This window comes from Glandiceps talaboti, chromosome 12 (genome assembly GCF_964340395.1).
Source record: "Glandiceps talaboti chromosome 12, keGlaTala1.1, whole genome shotgun sequence".
Lineage (NCBI taxonomy): Eukaryota > Metazoa > Hemichordata > Enteropneusta > Spengelidae > Glandiceps > Glandiceps talaboti.
In genome coordinates, this window is record NC_135560.1 from 24,679,025 (window position 1) to 24,706,998 (window position 27,974).

Genomic DNA, 27,974 nt, shown 5'->3' on the forward strand with positions numbered 1-27,974 from the left:
ACACACACACACATACATACATACATACATACATACATACATACATACATTTATTTTGAGTGCTTCTGTATAGGCAGGGGTTGCAGATTTGAAAACACTTTCATCAAAGGAAATGTCAGATAGTCTCTAGCTTGCTTATTGCTGCAGGGAGATGCTTGATGGTGAATGGTCAAGGTTCGATTTAGAGTGAACATATACTGAGTGGTCATTATATATACCTATAATTTATATTACATATATACTCTGCAAGCAAAGCTATGTACTCAGGCACAGACAATACAATAATATGAATATATAAACAAAGAAATATATGTTTAATTATTATTTTCATATTTGTACAGACATAGTTCTGTGACAAAACATACGTATAGAGATATATTGTGATGTACGAGTTATGACAGATGAGGGTGCACGAAAATATCACGAATTATGATATAACGAGTGCTGTGATCAGGATGGTCCATTGTCAGTTTGTAATCTCTCCATCACACTTGACATGCTTCGATAAGCTTCGAACTCTTCACTTCGCCACTAGGTGGCGTGTTCCATCATGGCAGAACATCCAAGTCCGATTGTACTTTGGGCACAAAGAAATGATAGCATTTCTCTAAAAGTTGACCTGAAAGACGTGCAGGTGAGTAGAAGTTATCGTACTAAGTTTACAGACATGTGCTTGCAGTAGCGTCTGTATGCAACGATCTGTTCATTACAGCATGATTACAGTAAGCCACTGACTGTAAAGTTAGCGGCTCCTCAGGTCGTCAGCGTCATATCGTGTCACGACCCATATATTATTAGTCCCATATTAGTCCAGCTTGCGGGTCTACATTACTGACATGACCCTCAACACATAAAAGAAGAACGAAGAAAAGGAGAAAAAAGAAAGGAAGGAAAAGGAAGAGACGACTTACTCCGTATGCAAGTAGGACTAGTCACGAATAGTCACGTTCTCGCTATCTACATAATCTCAGACCTAAAAAGATTTTAGTGGTCTGAGACTGAGACAATCTAGACGGTAGACCTTAGTAGTTATCATGGCCTTTCATCCCAAAGTACTAAGTTGGAGTACACGTAATTATAAATTACTATAAATGCACCACTGTCTTTATTCCTGGGCCCTAGGGAACTGTCATTATTTATTGCCTTGGGAAATCAGAGGAATCGACAAAGAACGATGAAAAATTAGAGTACCCCCCTCCTCTCTTTTAAATTTGCTTTTATATAGCATATATTGTACCATTTGTATTAATTTTGCAGGCATGTCACTAGATTTTTTCATCAGGAGAATTAAGTATATAGGTGGAGAGGACAGCATAGCCTAGTCTAGTAGTAACAAGACATTGGATCTTCACTCAAAATGTTGCTGAACAAAAACCGAGGATGACACTACCTCTCTTGTGAACCCTGAACAGAGCCTTCGGCGCTACACTATGCGACTGCGGTTAGGGTCTAGTAGCTAGACTAGGCATAGCCATATACTGGACCCATATGGCAAAGCTGGGGGCGAGTATGAGAAGAGGTTTTTCCCACATCTCTGACAAGCGCGAAGCCAGTTTGAAAGTTTTGAATGAACCAATTTTGATGCTGTTTGGTGAAATCTTAGAATAAATCAAAATTTGTTTTCAAAACTTAACCAATTTAATGAGTATATTTGCAACAAATATCAAAACATTTCCACTTCTAAATTTTTGAGAATTTTGGAGAATGTGTCTGTAGTAATATTGAACCTGCTGATGATAATACATTACAGTTCTGCAATTTTTTTCTGACTGTTGGCTTTTATTAATAAAAACCGTACTGCTTGGAACCCAACAGAGATTTCTGTGCTTATACTGAATAACAACATCATTTTTGGTATTGAATGTAGATCCTCTGATTAATTGATAATGAAATACATCATGTATATTGAAGCAGCTCAGGGATTGTATTTTTGTGTCACCCTTGCCTTTCCTCATTTTTCCAGTACCACCCTGTGTATATGTAATTTTTAAGTGACCCTCCCTAATATTCTCTGAACTGATGCCCATGCTTTAAATAATGATGGCTCCATTTAGTTAGGAATGGTTCACACTGTCGTAACTAATTCATAGACACCAAATGTAACTAAAACCCAAGCTTCATAGCTGTTTAGGGTATCATGTTTTGTTCATCAAACATTCAAAGTTTACTTTGTGACCATAAACTAAAACATAAACACCATACTGATGGTGCCTAGTCATGATTATTCATTGTTCAACTAGTACATGTATGTGTGCTTAGTTCCATGAGGAAGCACTAGAAGACAATGAGGACAATGAAGATGATATAGAGTTTTTGTTTGGTGTTTCTTGGCAATCACATGAAATTCATGTGATGTGAAATCATGAAATGATTCTCCGGAACCCAAAGTTCATGAAAATACCACTATTTCCTGGAGTGGTGTTACCCTTTAAGTATATGTGATCTCATAGTACCCAGTTGAAGCATATGTACATACAAATTTACTGTAAGGTTGGTTTTATAGGTAATACTGTACTCTTAAAATTCAATCATCATAATAATTAATATTGTTATTTTTTGCACAGAATGCCAACGTTGATATACAGGACAAGGTTCTTCATTTTAAAGGTAGGTATCTACCATTTCATTGCTATGGTAACTAAACTTTCCCACAGTATATGATGTTCTTTATCATTTCATGTAGCAGAAAGTACATTTTCTGTTTGACCTGATGTCTGTCAAAATATAATAGTGTTTTTTATGTGATGGACAGCATACTAGTATACAAGTCAGAAAAAAATAAATACTACTGTAATAACAAATTATCATACTCATAGTACCATAGAGGAAGGTGTTAGAGTTATTCTTGTAGTTTGAAAGAAGTAATTACAAATCACCAAACCAGGGCCAAATATTCATTTATTTCCTTAATGGTAGATGTCTCTCATATCATTCCTAGCTTGTACTAGATCTTGTAGTAAAATCTTGGATCTGACCTCAGAATGTTGCCAAACAGAAGCTGAAGGGTGACAGTACCTCTAGTATGCAGTACATTACCTCTTGGGCAAGCCCTTGATTGACTATATGGTAGCTTTTAAAGTAAGCAGAATTACCCAAGGGTGTAGCAGCTGCTGGACTAAGCTTGTACTTGCTTGCACATAATGTAGTTTTGTCACTGACACAATTTATCAGTTGGCTGCAATGGAAAAGCCAGTTTACCATGATATTTTCTTGACTGTCACTCAACAAATCCAACATACAGATGTTGACAGCTTCCCTACCCAGAGTAGTGCATGACATTCCTTCAAGGAAGAAAACTACAAGAAACTTAATGCAGTCAGATCCATTGTTCCATTAAAGTAAAAGCCAGGGAATGGACTGTGTAGAACTATGCTTATTTTATGTACTATCACTCTCTACTAGTTAACCAATTAAGTACAAGCTAAGGATTCAAAGGAAGGGACTGTGTAGAGTTACATTTAGTTTATGTACTATCACATACTAGTAGCGAACCAATAGAACAATATTGGTTACTTATCATCTAGATACAAACGGTACTTCAGTACTGCTTGTGAGATATATTTGACATGTGTGCTTACTGTTACTTAGTGTTCAGCTGAGACCATCACATACTCAATTTTAAGACACTGTAAAGTCTATATGCACCATTTTAAGGAGTGTTTGGTGTCAAGTTAATTGTCATTATATTTGATTGACAGGTATTGGTATTGGTGCAGGTGGTGAACAAGTCTATGAGTTTATCCTGAATTTCTATGATTATGTAGAGCCCAAGGTAAGTACATGGAACTACTGCTTACTAGTTATAGAATTGTAGATACCTGCAATACCATTCTACCACACACTAGAGGGCAGTGTGCCCTTTAATGATAGCCAAATTTTGTTGTTGTGAGTCAAAATGAGAAAAACTGTGAGTCACCACATAGTAAGAGATAGGGGAACACCAAATTTTGGTGCGTCACTAGAAATGATGTGTGTCAGTGGCGCATCATATTGGCTTAGATGGCACACTGCTAGAGGGTCAAATAGAACAAAAAGGTCTACTTATCATGTGTGTCTAGTATGTGTAGCGCATATTAAAAGCAGAAGTTACCTTTCAGGTACCTAGAATTGCTGAGATTAGATAGCATACAACATTTGAATGATGATGGTACATTACGCATATTTCAAAATACAGTTATTTTGTTAATGGTGGTACATGTGTAAAATATATCTTGAGTTCCCAGGTGTTCTTACAGTTTTCTCCACCAGATTGTTGTACAAGGTATAGAAATGTATGCCAAGAAAAGTTTCACCAGATTCCTTTGTTACAATGTTCCCCATCAAAATTATGGTTGATGGAAAGAAATCTATGTAAGGTTTACCAGATTTCCCCCCTCAGTTACTGAGGTTACAAAAACTTATAAAAAACTGTGTGTCATGATCTACGTCTGAAATATGTTTGCTGCCTTGGAAATGTTCCATCCACTGTACTGTTGCTTCACACATAGGAATCAAACTTTAGTGTTTTTGATGTCATTTCCAATCCATGCAAACCTCTCATAGTGAATGTGTGAAAATAATGAACTTTTTTTTTTACAAAGTTTGATATAAATTTTGAAATTAAATAGAAAAAAACCTTCTGATTTGTGTACCTTAAGGTCAAAGAGGAAATAAAAGAATGAATAATGGGTAATGTATGTATTGTGTGATATTACAGAAATGTGTGTACAGAGTGACACCACGTTGTGTGGAGTTTAATGTAGTCAAGGATGGAGCATACTTCTGGCCAAGACTCACAAGGAAGGAAAAGAAACCAGTCTGGCTGAGAATAGACTTTGATAAGTGGAAAGATGAAGATGATACAGAAGAGGAAGAGGAAGTAAGTAGGTGCATGGTGACACACCCCCAACTGAACGATTAATTCTTCATTGTTGTGTACACTCCTGTAATCATTCATTTAACTTATGGTTAGGATGGCCTTAGTCCCAATTAGTAGGTACATGGTGTACACACCCCTGACTGAAGTGAATGATTCATCATTACATACACTCCTGTAATCATTCATTTAACTTATGGTTAGGATGGCCTTAATCCCAATTAGTAGGTACATGGTGTACACACCCCTGACTGAATGATTCATCATTACATACACTCCTGTAATCATTCATTTAACTTATGGTTAGGATGGCCTTAATCCCAGTTAGTAGGTACATGGTGTACACACCCCTGACTGAATGATTCATCATTACATACACTCCTGTAATCATTCATTTAACTTATGGTTAGGATGGCCTTAATCCCAATTAGTAGGTACATGGTGTACACACCCCTGACTGAATGATTCATCATTACATACACTCCTGTAATCATTCATTTAACTTATGGTTAGGATAGCCTTAGTCCCAATTAGTAGGTACATGGTGTACACACCCCTGACTGAATGATTCATCATTACATACACTCCTGTAATCATTCATTTAACTTATGGTTAGGATGGCCTTAATCCCAATTAGTAGGTACATGGTGTACACACCCCTGACTGAATGATTCATCATTACATACACTCCTGTAAATTGTAATCATTCATTTAACTTATGGTTAGGACTGCCGTAAGTAATTCTCTGTTTAAGACATGACCAACCCTATATTTCTTCAAATTGGTGAAATAAAAAAACGTTGACTATACTATCTCTATGACAGGATTACAAGAAAATCACATTGTCACTGGTTGTCACTGGTGACCCATGAGCATGTATCTTAGTGATTTTTATCATTTATTGCTGAAATTTCGGAACTGTAATAAAACAAATAGGGGTGTGGGGTGTCATACAATACAGGGATATTGTTGTTTGGTGCTTGGTACATTGTAGCTGCAAATTTTTAAAAGAAAGCATGTAAGGTTGCAGGAGAATTGGACATTTGCAACCCAGGTGATATAAAAACGTAAGAATTTCTTTGTGGGCCATAGAGGGCAATGTAGTAAATCAGTGGACTGTGCACCACCTGAAGCCATCATGCCTGTGCATGAATCATAGGATATATTCGCAATTCACAATTTTTTGCATTGTGACTGATTTCAATATTAATATAATAATGGTTTGTCTTTTTTACCTTGGTCACAACATGTTGTGAGTCAATAAAAGGTTCCACTATACCATTAATATTTTCATACATGAAATATCATAGAGGAGCAATGAGATTGTTCAGGAAATATCATTGTACTGATGTAAAGAGTGACATGCTTTCAATATCAAATGATTTGGACATTGTGCAATGAGTGAGTTTTTAATCTCAATTTTTTTCGATAAAGTAGTGGTGTGTAGTAGTAACTCTTGAAATAAGATATACTGGGTATATCATCTTTGTTATTGATAACCGTGCAAGATTTGTAGCAGACAGATACATTTTGTCTCATTTTTTCTTCAGCCACCGAGAATGCCAGAAGATCCTAACATTGCCTTGAGAGAAATTGAAGAGAGATTAAGAAAAACAGAATCAGATGGTAGGTGTTTGTACATCAATCCACTGTTCTATTCTACCTACTAAGGCAATATCAGTAATCAGATGGTAGGTGTTTGTATATCAATCCACTGTTCTATTCTACCTATTAAGGCAATATCAGTAATCAGATGGTGGGTGTTTGTACATCAATCCACTGATCTATTCTACCTACTAAGGCAATATCAGTAATCAGATGGTAGGTGTTTGTACATCAATCCACTGTTCTATTCTACCTACTAAGGCAATATCAGTAATCAGATGGTAGGTGTTTGTACATCAATCCACTGTTCTATTCTACCTACTAAGGCAATATCAGTAATCAGATGGTACAGGTAGGTGTTTGTACATCAATCCACTGTTCTATTCTACCTACTAAGGCAATATCAGTAATCAGATGGTAGGTGTTTGTACATCAATCCATTGATCTATTCTACCTACTAAGGCAATATCAGTAATCAGATGGTAGGTGTTTGTACATCAATCCACTGTTCTATTCTACATACTATTACTAAGGCAATATCAGTAATCAGATGGTAGGTGTTTGTACATCAATCCACTGTTCTATTCTACCTACTAAGGCAATATCAGTAATCAGATGGTAGGTGTTTGTACATCAATCCACTGTTCTATTCTACCTACTAAAGCAATATTAGTAATCTGAAATACAATTTTTATCTTGCGAAGGGGCAGCTACCAGTGTCGTGATGAAATAAAAATGCCAAGTTAAAATGTCATTAAACATTGTAGCTACAATCTTATTTGCTTTCACTTTATTAAAACTTTTCATGCAACTAAAGATACTAAAGTGTGATTGTCAACACCTGACATGTTTACATTTCCGGTGCAAATAGGTGCCTTATAACTAACAAATTTGTATCCATGTTTACATTTCCGGTGCAAATAGGTGCCTTGTAACTAACAAATTTGTATCCATGTTTACATTTCCGGTGCAAATAGGTGCCTTATAACTAACACATCTGTATCCATGTTTTTGTCATCAGCAATGGAAGAAATCAAGAAAGGATACTTATTCACTTACAACCTCCTACAGTTTATTGGCTTCTTTATTGTGGGATATCTTTTACTTACCGGTTTCCAGCAATATGGATCAGGTAGAACTGAGACGAGAAGAACATTTACATCATATTTCATATATACATATGTTGTGTACTTCCATGTATACATGTATGTATATGTGTGCATACATCCATTATCACATAAATACGTGCATATCTTCTACTGTGTGACGTCAAACAGGGGCTGATTTCAGAGCATCTACCAAACTATTTTTTCTCCGTACTGTTCGAGTGTTCGTGCCAATCCTACGTTATAGCACTACGATCAAGTTTGTCGTAATAATTATGTGCTTTCAAAACATAATGCATACATTATGTTACACGTATCCGTGGGTGGTATGAGTTTGATACGTAGAGGTACTTTTATTTTTATTTGATACATTTTATTCTATTTGAAAATCACATAGATTATCGATGTAGCAGCTGGCAAGCTTACTTCCGATTTTCTGTCAATCTCAGATCTCCGAACTTACACAACCCAAGAAAATATGATTAAAATGACGGCACAAAAGTCGTATTCAGACAAATTCTACGTACGTTTTAAACTAAATTCCATATTACATGTACATTGCAAGGTTATAACCGATAATTTTGGTTGAAAAACCACACAACAGTATGACTGATACCGTGTATACGGTAAGCTTGACCTCGCCACAGGTCACGTGATTATGTAATTTGCATAGCCGTCGGGCGCCATTATTTAATATGCGATGAAGAATATAGTGTGATGAAATAATGCAGTTTTTGTAAAATACGATTTAAAATTTTAGAAAAATACGGGGAAATACTTAGTTATGTTATAAATATATAATTCCATGAAATCAATGTTAGTTTTATGTCATAATGCTCAAGTATGATTTCGCGGACTAATACAAATTCGAGACGGTAGGCGAGAATTTGTAGTCCGCGGAATCATGCGCTACTGGTTCCATCGCAACTAAGTTTTCTTGTGACTATTAATTATTTTCATGACATGAAACAAGAATTACAGTCTTTGATTATATAAGTGGGAGGCAAGAAGACAGAGAACAGGTACTCAAGAAACTTAGGAACAATACATGCATGGTATATATTGGTTCAGACAGTGTCATAAGGGTGTCAACAAATTGTTACATTACACTCTCCCACATTCCATCTTTCCATTTCTGATACATGTAGTCATATTCATTCTAATCTATTTTCATTAATCCATGAATTTTTCTGCCTTTTAGGAAATTACGAGGAAGTATTCAACAATGCAGGAGGTGTATTGTGCATATGTCAAGTGGGGGCCATATTGGAAGTTGTCAATCCAGTTTTAGGGATAGTTAAAACTGGAGTTGCTGCTCCAATGATGCAGGTAATGGACTATATCACTCTATGCACCTATATTATGCAATACCTGGCGGAATCAATCCGGTTTTAGGGCTAGTTAAATTTTGATGTTACTTCTCCATACATAATAGGTACTACTTTTATCCATATTCAAATTCTGGCATAGTTGAGGAACTCTGAATTCAATGCACAAGTTATTTACCCAGCTTATTGTAGAACTGAAGGGAACTGTAATGTGAGTGATGTTTGAGTGCAAGACCAGGAATGATAAAAATAGTTGCTACTGGTTCCATCCGATACAAAATATGTGTCCAGAAAAACTTTGAGTTGACTCCTTCAGTTGCACCAAGTGGCCTTGTACCACCAACTATCCACCTGTTACCATCACATGCAGTCAGAGTTTGAACTCAGTCTGAATGAGATGTACCTTTGCCATACTCTAATATCATAAGAGTGTTATTCACTTTGAATGCACTATTAAAATATCACAGGTTTTCTTCAGGCACTTTGGTTACTTCCTGCATTAACATTGAACCCATGGAACACTTTGGATCCTGTATTTGGAATCCTGTTTCTGTGAAGTTGAATTTGGTTAAAGTCAAAGAATTGGAATAAGCTTCACGTTATATTAAATAATATAACAGAACCCCCATGATACTAGAGTGCCACATTGGCATACTTGTGGTATTTGCACAAGAGCCTGCAGTACTCTCTGTGGTCAATCTTTCAAGAGCATATCAAGGGAAAGTGCTGCATGAGTGCAAACATCCCCAAGTACCCACACTTGTACATGTGTCATGTGGTTCTGTTGTTACTACATTTATGTTTATCCACTATATGATCACATGCTTTTGTGTACAGTGAATGATTGGATACTCATTTGCGTATATGTATGCAATTGCACTGCAAATTGCCACTAGTGTGCTTGTGCACCGGTGCAACTAATATTAGGTACATATCTCATAAGAGCAAGAGTTTACCATATTTTGTCAAAATAAATAAATAAATAACTCTTTCTTCTGTTTTTTATGTACTTCAGTTATATGGTCGTAATTTTCTACTCTTCTTGGTGATAATACCAGAGAAATCTATGTATGAGAAGTCAGCTGTAACTTGGTTAATCTTTGTGTGGACATTAGTAGAACTATTTAGGTAAGGAAATCCCTTGTCAATTCAAGTAAAAGTGATCATTGATGTTTGTTGTCACAGACCAAATATGTTGACAACTAGTGACACAAACTGATTTTGATTTTTGATTCAGGCGGAAATACTCCGGATCTATAACAATAGTGCCAATGGCGTTATAGCACAACTGTATTTGGCTGTTGTTATGGGCATGGTCTCGTTGCTATGCATATTTGCTCACATTCTTGGAATCGTTATTCACGTACCAACCCAGTGGGAAAGTTTCTTGAGGTGTTATTCTGCAGTTATTGTTAAAAACATTTTGGCACAACGAGCCCTAGCAACCATGACCACACCCTTAGCAGCAGTGAAATAATTATGCATATTACAAAGATAACAAAAGGGATGGGATCATCACTTTGTGAATACACCTTCATCTACACATCTCTAGATGCATCCCCAGTAAATTTCAGCCCATCTGCTCAGTAGTTTTGGAATTATAGAATTTTTGAGTTTTTGACCAAAAAGCACATTTTTTGACCCAAAACGTACATCTCTGATACGAATTAGGAATTAAAATGTAGCATTTTGTTCATTTCAGTCACATTTTATTCAGTATCGTCTAAGTAGTGTCGGTCAACAACACAAGACAGTATGTGTTTACATGTAAATGATCGTTGATCTCAGTTGGCTTCAAGTTCACACATTGGAGTTCAGGTGCTGATATTGCAAATTGTCCATTACATTTGATAATTTAAATTAAAGCTGCATCTTTCGAGAAACATTGAAATTTGCGTAAAATGGCCTAGATAAAACTTGGCTGTATCAAGAATGCAATGAAGATTTATTTTTTATCAAAAATAAACATACGGTCGAGTGTTCTATCACATGTATCCCGTTGGGAAACCCAGGTAACGTGATTTATTGCACTATATACATGTAGTAAATGAATGGCAAAACAATCTCGTGCATGGTGAAAACACGTAATTTTATTTATCAATTAGACTAACCACGAGTTTCATTTTTAACTGGGTTTTTTGAACCCAAAAGACCTTGGTTGTTGCAACGATAAATGAAAGTATTTAATGAACTCCCCCACGGCAATATTTTCTATATTCTAGTGATGTTGACCACGGTTTTGTTCTCCATATAAGTTACTTGTACATGGTTGTCGGGACAATTTCTTCGGTTTTAAACTTTTATCTCATCTGACATAGCACTGAAGGTATCATGATGCCAATTATTAAATAGTTTTTTTTATGCTCTTTTAACTTGTTGGCATACTTTTCTGTCATTCAAAGTGATATGAAGTCAATGGTTTATTACAGGTATCCATTCTATATGTTATCAGCGATTGGTAAAGAAAGTAAGTTGATCACCTGGCTAAGGTACACAGTATGGATTCCATTGTATCCACTAGGATTCCTCCTTGAAGGTAAGAAATGTGCTGACAGGCATGTAGAATAGTGGACTGAATGTATGATACACATTTGTACTCAAACTAGGGAGTCAGGGGAATGTAGAATAGTGGACTGGATGTATGATACACATTTGTACTCAAACTAGGGAGTCAGGGGAATGTGGAATAGTGGACTGTATGTATGATACACATTTGTACTCAAACTAGGGAGTCAGGGCAATGTGGAATAGTGGACTGTATGTATGATACACATTTGTACTCAAACTAGGGAGTTGGAGGAATGTAGAAAAGTGGACTGAATGTACAATAGATACACATTTGTACTCAAACTAGGGAGTCAGGGGAATGTAGAGCAGTGGACTGAACGTATATGTAGATACACATTAGTACTCAAACTAGGGAGTCAGGGGAATGTAGAACAGTGGACTGAATGTATATGTAGATACACATTTGTTCTAAAACTAGGGTGTTATAGTTAGGGTTGGGTATTCAAGCAATAGAGTTTGGTTTGTATTTTTTGCAACTATATGCACAGGGATCAGTGAGCACCTGTAATTGATTAATTGATCGATTGATTGATCGATCAATTGATATATTGATTGATTTATTATTTGGTTGAATGATTGATTGATTGAATGATTATTTTTTGTGGTGATTTAAAACTTATTATTTGTATGATATTGATTAATTGACTGATTGATTTTTGTGGTGATATAAAATTATTTTTCTTCATTCCCTGGCTACTTTTCTCTCTTTCAGCTGTACATAATTTTCTCTTTATTGAATAAAGAAAGACACCTTGTTCTTTCTTCTCCTATTACGGCTGTGGACTTTGAAGTGAACAAATCGGGTCGCTTAACATAATGCCAAGTTATAGTTATCATGTTTAGTCTAACAGGCAGGGGGATTCTTGTCATATACACAGTGAAGCCTTTAGTAGGCACCCAGCCAGGCCGTAATCATTCTTTGTATCATCATGTGTATTTGATCTTGAGGCAGACTTTTGACTTGAAGGAAATGGCACCATTTGTGTATGAGTGTAGGTCCAGCAAGCGAGTCAACTACTTATTTTATTATACATGGTTTTTGTGATGGGCCGTGTCATTTGAAAACTGACACACGACAAACGTAATTCCTTTGTGGAGGGGGGGGGGGGGGAGATTTTTGTTATTGCGTGTGTCAAAATCACTACAGGGATGGCATCAACAGAGGCAATGCTATTTTTCTACTCTTGAAAAAATTACAGTCAGAAACTTTGCCGACATACACGGAGAGAGATGCATGTTGTTCTAAAATAACCGTATGGCCAAGTAACCCAGCTGGCCAGGGAGTGATGTACAACTAATGAATGACAAAATCAACCACTTGAATGCTGTGAAAACATGATTTTATTATTCACCCACACCTAAACAGAAGTTCCTGAATTCAATAGACTTTTTTCGGTTTGTTCGGTCATCACAACTATAAATGATGGTACTTGACGAACGCACGTGTCAACCAATTTCATGCGACTAGAATGATAAGCGTACAACCCAAGCAAGGCATTACTGATTTCACTTAATGTAGACATTACCTCATTTAATTGTATGACAATCAATCAATCGATCGATCAATCAATTACATGCTCACTGATCCCTGTGCTATATGTAGAACAGTGGATGCACTGTACAATAGATACTGTCATACACATTTGTATTCAACTAGGGATTTATGGTTAGGATCAGGACAGGGATAGGAATATTGTTTGATCTCCTACTAGATTTGTATCATAGAGCAGTGATCTTATTGTATAAGAGATGCACATTTATATTCAACTAGGGAGCTTTATTATGGTTTGAGTTATAATGGAATAGTATTAGACAAGCCTGCATAAACCTGAGTTGTATCATTGGCAAGAATATAGAACAGTGATCTGAATGAATCAAAGATGCAAATTTCGGTTCAAGCTAGGGAGTTAGGGTTAGGATTATGACGGGGATAGGAATAGGATTAGACTACCTAGCATACTGCATATTTGTATGATTGGTAGTAATATCATACTATACAATAGATACATATTTATATTCAAGCTAGGATGTTTGGGTTCGAGATTGGTTAGGGTAGACTCCTTTATACTTATTTGTATCACCTCAGTCCTGTAGGGAGTATACACTGATCTATATACTGGTATGCCAGGGTACTTGACATTTGGATTCCCATAAGCTTAGGATTGTTATTTGTTGCAGTGTTACTTGCATGTTGATAGTGTTATGATATTTGTTTATGGTGTTTATGTTGTCTAAGTGTTATGATGTCTTATTTTTATAGGTTGTCTATGGTGTTAGTGTCATGGTGTCTTATAGGTTGTCTCTGGTGATAGTGTTATGGTGTTTTATAAGTTATCTCTGGTGATAGTGTTAGGGTGTCTTATTTTTATAGGTTGTCTGGTGATAGTGTTATGGTGTTTTATAAGTTATCTCTGGTGATAGTGTTAGGGTGTCTTATTTTTATAGGTTGTCTGGTGATAGTGTTATGTTGTCTTATAGGTTGTCTCCAGTGATAGTGTTATGGTGTTTTATAGGGTGTCTCCAGTGATAGTGTTATGGTGTTTTATAAGTTGTCTCTGGTGATAGTGTTATGGTGTTTTATAGAGTGTCTCCAGTGATAGTGTTATGTTGTCTTATAGGTTGTCTCTGGTGATAGTGTTATGGTGTTTTATCACAGGGGGCAGCGAGCATGTAATTGATTGATCGATCGATCGATCAATCAATTACATGCTCGCTCCCCCCTGTGGTGTTAGGGTGTTTTATAGGTTGTCTCTGGTGATAGTGTTATGGTGTTTTATGGGTTGTCACTGTTCATCGTAGTGTGATGACATGCAAAACGGTTGTTGATTAATGAAAATGAAAGTTAAAACCAAACTAAATTCTAGTAAATATAAAAAAAAACACTTGTTGAAAGAGCCATGTATCATCTTTTTTACTTTCTACACAGACAAGACATGTACAGGCAAAATAATTGGTGATTGATAAATTACAAAAAATAACAAAGAAAATGAAACTAGAAATTGATAAAAGGAATGAGGTATCACCAGTTTGTATTTTACTTTTTACACAGACAAAACATGTACAGGCAAACAATTAGCACTGGTAGTCAATAGATAAAACACTAAAGAAATGAAAATTGTAAATTAATACAAGGGACCATTTATCATCTGTTTCAAGTTATGTATTGTATATAGAATCTATTGTTTACCAGTATACAATTATAGTCATACATTAGATAATACCATTCAGATGTTTCCTGCCCAAATAACATTGTTGTAGGGAATTTTGGTTTGAATGATTAATTTAGAAGGATTGAACTTTGACAAATTTGGATAGAAAGTATATACATCAAGCTGGAATTTATTGAAGATTAAATGTATTCTAACAATAATCAGCAAAAATGAATCAGTAAAAATTCATTCATTACAACACATGAACTGTTCAGTAAGCAAAGCTGGCCCTTTCAGACCAAACATATTGGTCTTTGTATTGTCTAGGCCTTTAGACAAGATAATTAGTGTAGTAAATAGAGAAGATATCAAACAATGTGTTTTTAATTAATGTAATTTAGTGGTAAAGAGGGGAAGTGAATGTAGTGTGGCTATGTAGGAATCCAATATAGTGTTTTAATGAGAATGAGTGATTGTTAAACTAAGACAGCAAGTTACATTGTATTGATAAACCAGGTTGCAAATGAACTGTATGTGTTAATTTGATAGTAGGAAGATTTGAATAGATCTGCTGGTCCAGGACTAATTCAAGCACTTTCTTTGTTCAGCTAACATGTAAACACTGCCTCTAAGCAATAGAGCTAGAGGGAATGTGCTATATGGTATTATGACATGACTGGGAGTTTCTTGTTTAGAGAATCATTGGATAGAAATCCCAATGTTATGATGTTTCTCATCATAACATCTTAAAAGTGATGGATTGGTTCAGTTGTTCAGTTAAAAAACGAAAAAAAGAGAGAGAAAAGTGAGAGTGTATGTGTACATCTTGGCAATTTTTCATTTCGTTATTATGTGCCTTGGAAATTATAATTAAACTTTAAGTCAGAAGAAAATTATGAGGTCCCACATTTCAATCATGAATTATAATTTCCACCCAGATATGATCTGTAGATTGTTTTTTGGCATTGTCCAAAGATTTCAGAATTTTTTGAAAAATTGAATTTTTCAAATTTTAATGATAAGTGCTGTGGGATTTTTTCAAGCAATTTATTTAATAGGTGAAGTAACCAGCCACCAGCCAATATGCAAAGTGTACAAATAGTCAAAAATACATTTCTGTCGTACAGATGAAAAGTTTAAATCTTAATGATGTGTGTTTTGGGATTTTTTTCAGCAATTTGTATATATGAAGCAACATCATTGTATGAGAAGTCTGGCAAGTTTTCTCTCACCTTACCAAATGCCCTGAATTTTAGCTGGAATTTTCCAATGTGGCTGTGGTGTGATGTCGCCATTCGAATTTTCATAGGTAAGTCATGTTGGAATCTTTTGGAGGAACAGCTGTTAATTGAACTGAGACATCCATCTGTAGGTGATAGTTGATAGTTGATACAAGATATGGAACGTACACATTTGAAGTTGATGTAAGAGACTTCTGTATCAGTAGATGGGAACAGTATAGTGACAGTCACTCACCACTCTGACAAATACACACATGCACACACACACACACACACACACACACACACCACCACCACCACCACCACCACCACCACCAACAACAACAACAACAACAACAACAACAACAACAACAACAACAACAACAACAACAACAACAACAACAACAACAACAACCAAACCAAACCAAACCAAACCAAGCAAAAATAGAGGAACTCAAAGAAGATTGTACAGATGGTAAATCAGGCTAGTACCTTTTGGATTCTAATCACAGAGCTTGGTCATTGAAAGACTTTCTCAAACTAAAAGTATCTTCACTTTACTAGCGTAAAATCCAATTGTGTTGGGATTTTGTTCTTTCTTTTCCCCTACCATGCCTGGTATTCTGCCATAATGTTCGTATTTGCTCAACCCTACAAGTTGGTTCTAATCACATGGTGATGCTACCGATGTTATTTCACATTAGGAAGTGTTAAAAACCCAATAAGAATTTGCAACTGTTTTCTGGCCATAGCTTCTTTAAAGCATTAGATCATACGCAAAATACCAGGCATGGAAGGGGAGAAGCAAGAGCCAAATCCCCACATGACTTGATTCCAGACTGTCATTTTACTGAATATTAAATACTATTGTTTGTATTACAGGTATGCCATTTCTACTAAAACACATGTACATAAGTAGGAAAAGAAAACTACACCAGAGGAAGAAGAAGACGGCATAATACTAATAGGAATCACAAGGTGTGAATTGGGTAGATAGTAATATTCATTTGTGCAATTAATAAGATTTTTGATCAAATTTAAAGTACAATCATTCTTAAATTGTAATGAATCTGTCTGTTTCTCAGTACAGTCTTGTCACTCTGATGAAAATGTTCATGATTACTTGTAGAAAGCTACATTTTAAAGTTTTACTTGCTGTATGTACTTCCTGTAATGTTTTCTGACTATGTATGCCTTTGTTTAGTCTTTACTCGGTTCCTTTGTATAGCTGATAAGTTCAGTTTATGTATAGGATGGTAAAATATAGTTACTTGTGAACAGTAAATTTGAAATGGATGCGATGTTTTGATCCATCTACTATGGGCTGTAATCCTGTTAGTGATCCTCTTTGCATGAGATAAATGGTAGACTGTGATGGAGCGCATTCTCACACCAGTCATCCCCTCCCAGAGAGAGAGAGAGAGGAGGCCGGTGAGGGTGGAACAACCTGATGTATCTTACAGTCTATTAACTATGGATCTTGATCATGTAAGTGATTATCTTTGTGTGATCAAGGGCTGAAACATCAGATTCATTTCCAATTTACCATTCCAAAGTAAGTATATTTTTTTATCTTTCTTGTTGATCCTTGGAACCACTAACAATATATTCTGCAAGTTTCTATATGATTGAGGGATATTTTGTGCTGCATACTTAATAGTAAACACAGTATTTTATTAACTGAAACATACTTAACCATTACTTACTATTGGCAAAACTTAAATCTGTCATTCAAGTGTGTTTTGGGGAAATGGTTTAGTAACATATTACTAAAATGTCAAGAAAGCAACTGCAGATAACAGTGTTTACTGCCATCAAAGACAGGCATCAACATTATATTACAATAGTACAGGCTTTAATAGAGGTTTTATTATTACTTTAAATATTTTCACTTGAGAAAAGAACACTAATAGATTCATTTTAAATCTGGGAGTTGGGATTTATAATGCAGCCAAATTGAGAACACTAAATACACAATAGAAATGACGTGATGTGGTCAACAAAATGCAGTGATGTGGTCAACAAAAATGAAACCTGTACAGCAAAAGTGAAATAGAGACAAGATGAAGGTTGATACAATTTTTATACAATTTTATTTTACATGTTGTATTTGCTTACATTTGCCATTTTGTCTATGGCTCATCCATTTCAATAGTAGTAACTTGTAATCTCATTGGAACTAAGGTTTAATAATCATTTTATGTTCAAGGCATTTTTACTTGTTAACCACAAGAAAGTGCAATTTATGCAATAAAATATGTGGAGAAATAACGGACCTCTTTTTGGGGTGTGTGTTCTCTTTATCTTTAGAGCATTACCCATGTCTTTATCAGCATTTTTACACTCAAGTAGAAGTGAGGGGGTGGGTGTGGTAAAAGTAGGTCATTAATGTAATAATGTAGAGAACTGGAGGGGGAGAAGGGAGAGTCTGGTTAAAGTTTGTCCTTACCATAATACAGGAAAACATAGTAAAAAGCCAAAGCAAAGTGAACAGACTTTATCTGCTTACTAACCGTAACAAAATAACTGATTATACCCTAGTGTAAAAAGGTAACACCTACATGATGTTTAATATAGCAACACAGATGGCACCAGATAAATGGTATTTTGGTAAACAAAGTTCATGCAACCCTATAAATATAGGATAATAAATAAAATGAAGACAAAGTGATCAGATTTAGACAGATAGATGAAGTTAAAGTAAGCATCTGTGTGTACTGAGAATGGATGATGTATGCGTTACTATACATATTGAACTAAACTCTTCAGTTCTACTAAATGGTTGATTCAATCTGTCATCATGGGTCACTTCTTTTGGTGTATCGTTCTCACGGTTTTAGTTATCTCATCTTGAAATGTTTTATTTACTGTATTCAGGACACATTTTCTCAACGATTTTAAGAACAAAAAACCAACCACTTTCTTGTAGATGTTACCTACCTGCTTAAACAGGATATTTGAAGTGTGCATTCTTAAGACAAAGCTAAAAATGATTAATGATGCAAATTACTTACTACAAGTAAAAGCTATGTCAACAAATTTCATAGGATATACATGCATTGTTACGGTTGATATTTACACCAAATTATGTATGGTTTATGCAAGTACCAAATGTTACAGAATTTGAAGTGTGTATTCATTAGATATGACGTGATTACTGAAAATCATTAATTACGTAAATAAGTCATTAAAACTGAAAATTAAATCAACAAACTTTCTATGACATATGTACTTTGTTAAGGTTAACACATGTACCATACTATATTGAATTTGAAGTGTGCATTCTTAAGATATAGCCAGATTACTGAAAACCATCAATTATGCAAATGACTATGTTTACCAAAGTTTGGTCAGTTCTTGTCATTACCATATGGAAGATGTGTAGCAAGTTTCATTAGAATTGATGCAGTAGTTTTTGAGATATCGTGTTCACAGACTGACACAGACAGCCAGACAAAAGCATAACATAACCTCCCTTATGGGATGTAAAAGTGTTTGGTTTTATGTCAGACCTCTCACAGTATTTTGAATATAGACACTTCGGGAGCATTTTGTCTTTCTGTATTAAATGAATTTGTGTAAGTGTATATTTAGGAAAATTATTGAAATTTATTCAAAAGGCATGTTTTTTATTTTTGTTATTTTTAACAATTGAAATTAATGATGGGTGTTAATTCTTGGATCATCAACATATAAAATGTAATGAATTGTAATTCTGCTTGTATTCTTATAAATTCTAATTTGTTTAGTGTCATTGTCGATGATTTGAAGTCCATTGATTTACACATTTCTTCTTTTTGTGTCACTTTTTTTTTAAATTTGATAACTGGATATGTTGGACCATTTTGAATGGCATTTTTGAAAGTACAAGACAATAAATTTATACAGCTCTTGAAATTTGAAAGATGTTATTTGAGATATAAGTTTTGGATTTACCACTACAGGGTAGCCACTTTTTCTATGCCAGTGTTATTGCTTGTGTTGGGTTCTATATTGAAGGAATCAAAATCTTTTGAAGAAAATTTCTTTCTATTTAGTTTTGATCCGTACATTGTATTGATTTGTTTGTTGAAATAAATATTAAGTGAATATTGAACAATGTGAAATGTTTTTTTTCATGTTTTCTTCATATTGTGCATTTGAATAACTTGAATATAACATAAGCATTTCTATCTGGTTTTGAAAAAAGAGCACTAAAAACATGGCATCGTGGGGCTTGGATGATTGTAGCAATATGCTATGAAATCATATGAGCTTTGTTTGTACTGTTTTAATATTGAGAAAATATTGGAAAATGATTCTAGGCAAGAAAATGAGCACTATACCAAGTATGCACAGCATGTTATTTTGATGACGTGATATTTAATTATGTCATTTTGTAATATAAAGTGCACTTTCCAGTATTAGTCAGGTGGCTTAGCAACTTTATTGTTACATGCAGGATAAAAACACCAAATTTGGCATGAATGTTCCTAAGGACCTACTTATTGATTTTAGAAGGGGAGTCCTCTTGAATATTTGCATACATTTGCATAAATCAGTAAAATTAAAAAAGTCTGCCATCCACCATTTAAAATCATGTGTTTCAACAAAATAAGTTACTGAAAGGCACTAATTTGGCATGAATCATGCTTAAGATCTATTCATTGATTTTATCCTGGAAGCTTTTTTTTTTTAGAATATTTGAATATATTTATGTATATCAATAAAATTCACAATGGCCATTATTAACATTGTAAATTACTATAATTCAAGAAAATAATTTACATAAAGGCACAAAATTTGGCATGATTGTTCCTCAGAACCAACTAATTGTTTTTTGCCTAGAAACCCTCTTGAAAATTGAATCAATTCACATATATCAGTCAAATTAAAAAGGGCTGCCACCACTTTAAAAAAAATCATATTTCTCTACAAAATTTAAAATTGAAAGAAGAAACAAATCTGGTGTGAGTGTTCATTAAGATATATTTAATGATAATAGCATAGCACAGTCCTTAAATATTTGTGTAAATTTGCATAAATCAGTTAAAGTCAACTACATGCTGTCACACAGGAAAAATCTTTTAGAGTGGCCAGCCAATCTGATTATTTGATTGGTTAGGAGTGGCCAGCCAGTCTGATTATTTGATTGGTTGGAGTGGCCAGCCAGTCTGATTATTTGATTGGTTGGAGTGGCCAGCCAGTCTGATTATTTGATTGGTTAGAGTGGACAGCCAGTCTGATTAAAATCTGATGTACACAGAGGACCTCAACTCGAGCATCAAACTCAATAAACAAATGACAACATAGGAAGGATATAAAGGTAAATGAAATATACTGTAACCTAGATATTTTCAACACAAGAAAATATTGTGATTTTACAAGTTCTAAAAAGCATTTTGACCATTAATTAATGTCACATTATTACTATGTATTCATAATGTAATACATGTAAATATGTAGACAGTGAATAGTACTGTAATAGCAGATGAAACTCGCATGATTGTAATGTTATTTATACTTCTAAGATTAAGGTTTGGGGACTATAGTTTATACATGAATTTGAATTTTACAAAACTTGTTTCGTAAGGTTTTTGTTTCCTTATGTCGGCCCCCTTTCCTCCTTTTATCAGCAATCTCAAACAATACACTTAAAGTATGTCTTTGTTTGGTATGGTATGACATTTTCTTTTAATATCTACCACTTGGCATGTTTTCTATTCATATGATAATTTAGACATCTTTTGGTGTTATGTTAATTTGAAAACTGTCAATCACTATTCAGACCATTTTATTATCATGTTAAAAAATACAGTTTTTGCTACTGTTTTGAAATTCTGTTCAGAAAATGTTTAAATATGGAATATCACCCAGGGTACTACTTCCATGGTTTATGTGAGAAAAAAATTAAGTTGTGAAATAAACTTTAGATAGTTTTGTATTTTTTAGAGTAAGAAGATGACATTTGGTATCAAGCCAATAAACTTGTTTTGTTTATTTATTTAACATTTACTTCTGAACTTGGTGAGTGTGCCTAGAATGAAAAGGAACAGGTCTCATTAAAGTGAAAAGTTTTGTTCCAATCTCTGTATTGTACAGTCACAGAAGTACAAATATTACCAAACGAAACTTGACTATAGTAATTGTGGTGTAATTCCCTCTGTCTGTTGCTAGAGGCAGGTTAAAACAAAGTCTGCTTGCTGTCTACGTACTAATAGTAAGCAAAGCTTGAAAATACTTCATCTGAAATCTAAACACTCTTTTTACTGTGGTTTGTGAGGAGTGGCTTTGGTGGGGAGAAAAGACTCACACTCCAATTGTAATTAAATTGATTACATAATTGGCATCACCTGCAGCCTGTATTGTCCGTTGAGAGATGGCCTTGGTGTCTATACAAGTGTGCTTCACAAAGGAATGTGAGATACAAAGGAAGATATACCCTACTAGTAACCTCCCAGTCTGACAACACTTAGACTAGTTTCTATCAAGTCAGGATTAAATCACAGAGGAAGCAGGCAACAGGACTTACTGATACTGGTAAGACATTTATAAGTTTTGTTCTGACTACATTAAGTTGTTAAATGTTGTTCTAAATTTATTATAATTACAGTATAATGAAGTGATGAGTATTGATTTTATCAGGTGAAATAGACGGATACATTGACCGCAACCTTTGTTTGACATTTAGCCTTTGTATGCACACCTTGGAGTACCGTTAACTGCATGTGTAAGTCACTATGATTTATATATCCTGTATCCTCCCAATCAAGGGACATACCATTCTGTTTTTGATCAAGAATACAACAGCTGTTCAGGATACAGGTGGTGAGTTATTAATCATTGCAGTCCTGGCTATCAATCACCTTTGCTTTCACTAAACAAAACAAGTTTTATACTTTCTTTCATTTGTTTATCTGTTGATGCTGTGAGAACAGGATGAGAGCTGGTCAGAGTGTTTAGATTATTGAGAATATGTGGAGACAATCTAATTTCCTATTTCAGTTTATTGTGTACACCTTAGACTACGATATATTCTTATAGTGGTCTGAGTGAAAACATAATGTCTAATGCTGTGTGTATAGAAACCTATAAAGTGGAGTTTTGTTGAGAATCCAGTTTTACTGTTTTAGTTTATAGTGAAAATAGAATGATTAGTGGATGGTTCATGAATAGGGTTGAAGCTGGTCATCATTTTAGGAAATCTATAAAGTTGTAGTTTTATTGGGAACATCCACGTTTCTTTTTTTTATTGCTGCACTATCTATGGGCTAGTTTAACAAAATTTTATGTTATATTAAGTACCACTACTATTAATCATACACCCTGGAGTCACTCAATGGAAGATTTTCTAACATTATGATTTGACCTGTCACAGATGATACTGCTATATTCCTAGTAATGAACAGTAAATATTTCACATTCTATTGTCCATTTATTTTGATCATTAAGTATTTATTACAAATTACTATGCATGGTCCAGGAGTAATAATAATCATCATACAGAGTTTGATATCAATCAGAACAACAAACAATATGTTAAAGACATTAAATGATGTAAAATTAAAATTTGGAAAAATCTCAAAAAGTGAAATTTTTAGCTTCAGTATCTTCAAACTATGTGCAAATTTTTCCATTACATCATTCAGTGTATAAAGATAAAAAGTTTAGTTTAGTTTGGTTTAGTTCTCTAATTATTAATTTATCTACCAAATTTAAAATGCTTATGATGTCATCAGTTTTTCTTGTCATGAAATTCTACTAATTCAAAATTCATATTCTTGGACATACTTGGTTTATTTAATACAGTACACTCAGAGCTGATGCAAATGTATCAATAGAGGTATCTGTTTTAAACATTCTGTTTTCGTCATCCTGTCCCGGAGTGTAAACAACTTGAAATAGCCTCAGGTAAGTTACAATCAAATGAACTTATTACCCAAATAAGACAAGGGTAACAATTGACTACAAGTATAGACTAAAAGCACTTGGTTTGTTGAGAACTGTATTGAAATGTTACTTAACTCACAAACAGTACATTGGGTGTATTCTTGAATGAAACACTAAGACAATTGACAACTACTATACAACTTTTCATGGTTTTTTTTTGTTTATGAAGTATTAAATGAGGCTGTGTATGTTTCAACTGAGGAGGCTGGTCAAGAGATCACCATAAATAGTATCAGCACTAATGTTGGGTCCAGTAAAAAAAAAAGGGCTGTAGAACTGGGGTGAGTCCATCAATTCAAATGCTAATTTTAATAACAATTGAAATTCTTTACATTGTCAGGATCCAGGAGTTCTTTATATAGCACTGTTCAGTTATGTTAAGTACACACCTTCGACAAGTGATCAGTTCCCGCCAGCTCCCTATCATCATATTCACAGACTGCATGCATACCCGCATGTTGGCTTTTGTTAGGAGGTATTCGATGAATCGTACAGACATATAACACTAACAGTATTACTGACTTGCATTTCCATTGTTGCAGTGAGTGACTTGGCACTGGTGGATTCAACTACTATACCTGAAAGTTAGGTTAACATACAGTGGAAAGTGTGTGTGTGTGTGTAACATACTGGTATTTAGCTTGTGGGTGACCACAGACATCAACAATACGGAAACCGCACCATTTACATAAAGACAGCTACCAGGTATGTATAAGACAGTTACATTGCCCTTTATAACAGTCATCTTCGAAAGAAATCATGATCAGTTTCAGCTTGGAGTAATTATACAAGGTTTCAGCCAACTGTTACTTTATGCTCATATCTGCAGTTACATTTCTAGAATGTACACCATCATCTAGTCCATCAGACTTCATATACTAATGGATAAAACGAAGTAACCACATTTCAGTGTTTTGACAGTCCAGTAACTTTCACTACTGGTGCTATATGGTTCTGATATGTCAAACTCAAGGTCAAAACAATTATCTCCGGCAAGTCATTCCAAGTCATTCCGTTACACTGACAGTTATACACTGTCTAAGCAGTTGGTGATACTTCCATGGTCAAGTAATCACCAGGAGCAGGGTTTTGTGTGGAAAGATAAAACTTGACTCTATACACCTAGAATTAAATAGCTGGTTTTCTTGTTTTACATACATATTGTTTTCACACTAGGGGAGGACTTTGCACAGTTATGGTAAACAGTATGGACAAGTGACAATGAATACCTAAGGTAGAGGCATGTAGGGCTTGTAATATTAGAAGAGACCAATTAGGGTAACCTATAGAATCCATCTATTCAGACTCAAATTGCTTGCCTACCAGTACCACTTATACCAAATTGTGGTCAGGTTTTTGGTTGGTTTTGCAGGCAGGTGTTGTCAAAGTAGGTATATGTGTGCAGTGTTGAATTATGTAAACTCCTGTCAACATGTTTTTAAAGTGACTTAGTATAAAAGTACAAGTAGTAAAGAAGACATGAATTGCAGCAACAGAAAGATGTCATTGACAAAAAGGTGTGTTTTATCATAAAACAAATGTAGTTTTTTTTATGTAATTCTGATTTTATTTTTCAGATTAAGTTGCCAAATTTTTAATATTGTGCTCTTTCCAGGATTACTTAAGTTGATTTGTCTCTATAGATTATGAAAGTTAGAAAAACAATTTGTTGTGTACATCAAATGAAAATTCCTACTTACAGTCAAAACATTTCTTGGACATCATGAATCCCAAATTTTGGTTTCCAACAAATGTTTTGACTCTGTGAGTAGAAATTTTCATTTGATATGAACTCAGAGTTATGAACATTGGTTCCTGTTGTTTACAGTGGTATATTTTGAAATTAACATTTGTAGAATCTGATGTATTTCCTTAGTAGATTTCTAGATTTGTATTTTTGAGTTACTCAAATAAGACAAGGGTAACAATTGACTGCAAGTATAGGTTAACAGCACTTGGTTTGTTGAGACTTGAAAACACTAAATAATATTCACAAATGACACATTCCCCTGACTATTATGTGGAATGTACAGGAAAGGTTAATAAAAATTCCAGTATGATTAAACTTCTTCTAAATTGGTTCTAAAACCTTGTTAAATCTGTCTGAATGTATTAAAATTGTAAGATTCAAGCCATTTTTTGTCCCACGGTTAAAAAGTTGTATATTAAATTGTCATGAAAGCACCCCAAATTTTATAGCTTGCTTGTCACTATCTGAACATAGACCCTCCACCCATTCTGTATGTTGAGTTGAAAAAAGGTTAAAAGTATCAAACACTGTCTTTGGAAAGTTAAATTACTTAACTAGCTATGTTCACACAACAATGGACAATCAGGTCAGGCGATATGTGATTTAAACATTCAATGCAGTGTTCAACACATAAAAAACTAGAAGTATTTTCAGAAAAGACATTTTAGCCCAAATTTATTCTAGATTTAAAAGCATAATTAGCATGCCTGTGTTCAGTAATTGGATTAATTGAAATGCTAGAGAAAGTTGAAAGAAAAAATAACCTATGAGTTTGGGTTAGAGACACCTCAAGAATTTTAATCCAGCTGCTAGGGCCATTGGGGAATAACTAATTTCTTTGGATTTACTCCTTCTTTTGTAGTTTTAATACCACAAGTAATACAAGTAATACAAGTAAGCTTGCTATCTACCATCATACCAAGGACTGGTAGTACCACACAAAACAGAACAGTGCCACTTTAATCTGCATCTTATTTATTTAAAGTATTTACAATTGTCATGGGCATAATTTTGTTGTTTATGCTCCTAAAAATGACAGATTTAGTGATTTGTTTCACAGCAAACATTGAAATATTGGAACACAATATGGTTGTCAATTCACATGGTGAGCAAGGCACCCATGTGTTTGTCTAGTCTTGAACAAGCTCATCAGTAATTTTATATTATAGTCGGTAATTCTGTTGCTCTCTAAATTTTTTTTTTTTTAACCATGATTTCAGCAAAGATGCTTTTATAGATGCATGACAATGTGTCACATTAAAACTCAGATCAAGTTCAGTGCCTCTGATAGTCTGAAGTTGAACTTTGAAGTTCATAGCTGTAACTTTTTAAGTAGAATAAACTGACTATTGCCATTTCTTTTCTGGCCACTGTAATGTGATAACAGCTTCCACTAATATTAATCATACAGACCTCTACCAGTGTATAATTTGCTTAAATTCGTCTTCTTCCTGATTGGTCAAATATACCACAACTTGTATATTTTTAGTCAGTCTCAGGATTAAGTTTTTTGATTATTGATTTGAAATATCAGCAGACTTGGAAGGCAAGTCTAGATGCTAATTGTGACTCTGAATCTCAAGATCTTTTCACCCCGTTGTGAGAACAGATTTTAAGTCATGGATAGCCTCCAATTTGATTAAAATGTGATGTAGTGTACACATCACAATTTCTTTTTGGCTGTTACATTTACTGTCGTTCATTCTTTTGTGAGCGCTCGTTACATACATTTGAAACAATACCACAGGTCTTCCCAAGCCATACGAGAGCACTGATTGAGTGAATTCACTCAACCAATGAAAATGCTTAAGCTCCAAAACATACAAGTACAGTACTTCATAGTACTCTGTTCGGAAAAGAGCACAAGCACAGAGCGCCTACAACAATGTTATCTTTATTGTTTGGTGGTTCTCTTACTTTCAATTTCAAATATTGAATTTTATATTGTAAGATGGATTCTGGTTGACTGCTCCTAAGTACGAGATTTGGTTCAGGAAAACCAATGATATCAAGTTGTGTCAGATGTGTGTAACGAGAGCTCACAAAAGAACAAATGACAGTAAACGGAACAGCCAAAAAGATATCACAATGTGTACACAACATCAAATTTTAATCAGATAGGGATAGCCTCTAGACTATGGATGGCAGATCAGAGTTTAGTGAAATATATGGAAAAGCCATGTGATTGTCAAAGTATTAATAACATACATCTAGTCAATGTTACATGTAAACAAATCAAAAGTAAATTCTACATTGACGAAGTTGAGGACACATCAATGGTATATTTTTTGTACTGTTAAAACTTTGTAAGTGTGAAACTGTTTTCATATATTGCCAAGGGTGGTGGTTGCTTTTACTATCAACACCCTTAGATTTCAAACGTAGCACTGAGTTCAGTGACTGTACAAGAAGCCATTGCAGTGTTAAGGTGTGGTTTGACACTATAGTCCTGCTGGTAAGTGCT

General features: G+C 34.6%; 1 protein-coding gene across 1 annotated transcript; it reads left to right on the top strand.

Annotated features, from left to right (window-relative positions):
* The first annotated feature begins 550 nt into the window (after window positions 1-550).
* Window positions 551-16,821, top strand: LOC144443867 (very-long-chain (3R)-3-hydroxyacyl-CoA dehydratase 3-like). The gene is made up of 11 exons (XM_078133454.1): window positions 551-634; window positions 2,565-2,607; window positions 3,699-3,772; window positions 4,697-4,858; window positions 6,406-6,481; window positions 7,482-7,592; window positions 8,768-8,895; window positions 9,910-10,022; window positions 11,324-11,430; window positions 15,786-15,920; window positions 16,714-16,821. Exons 1-11 carry the CDS (start codon window positions 551-553, stop codon window positions 16,788-16,790), a joined length of 1,110 nt encoding a protein of 369 aa, XP_077989580.1. The 3' UTR covers window positions 16,791-16,821.
* The last annotated feature ends 11,153 nt before the right edge of the window (window positions 16,822-27,974 follow it).

Bases quoted from the DNA above. Each gene is read 5' to 3' on its own strand.
- LOC144443867 (XM_078133454.1), top strand. From the start codon at position 551: ATGGCAGAACATCCAAGTCCGATTGTACTTTGGGCACAAAGAAATGAT. The intron at 7,593-8,767 runs GTAGAACTGAGA...TCTGCCTTTTAG, and splicing joins TTTCCAGCAATATGGATCAG to GAAATTACGAGGAAGTATTC. The intron at 10,023-11,323 runs GTAAGGAAATCC...GGTTTATTACAG, and splicing joins ACATTAGTAGAACTATTTAG to GTATCCATTCTATATGTTAT.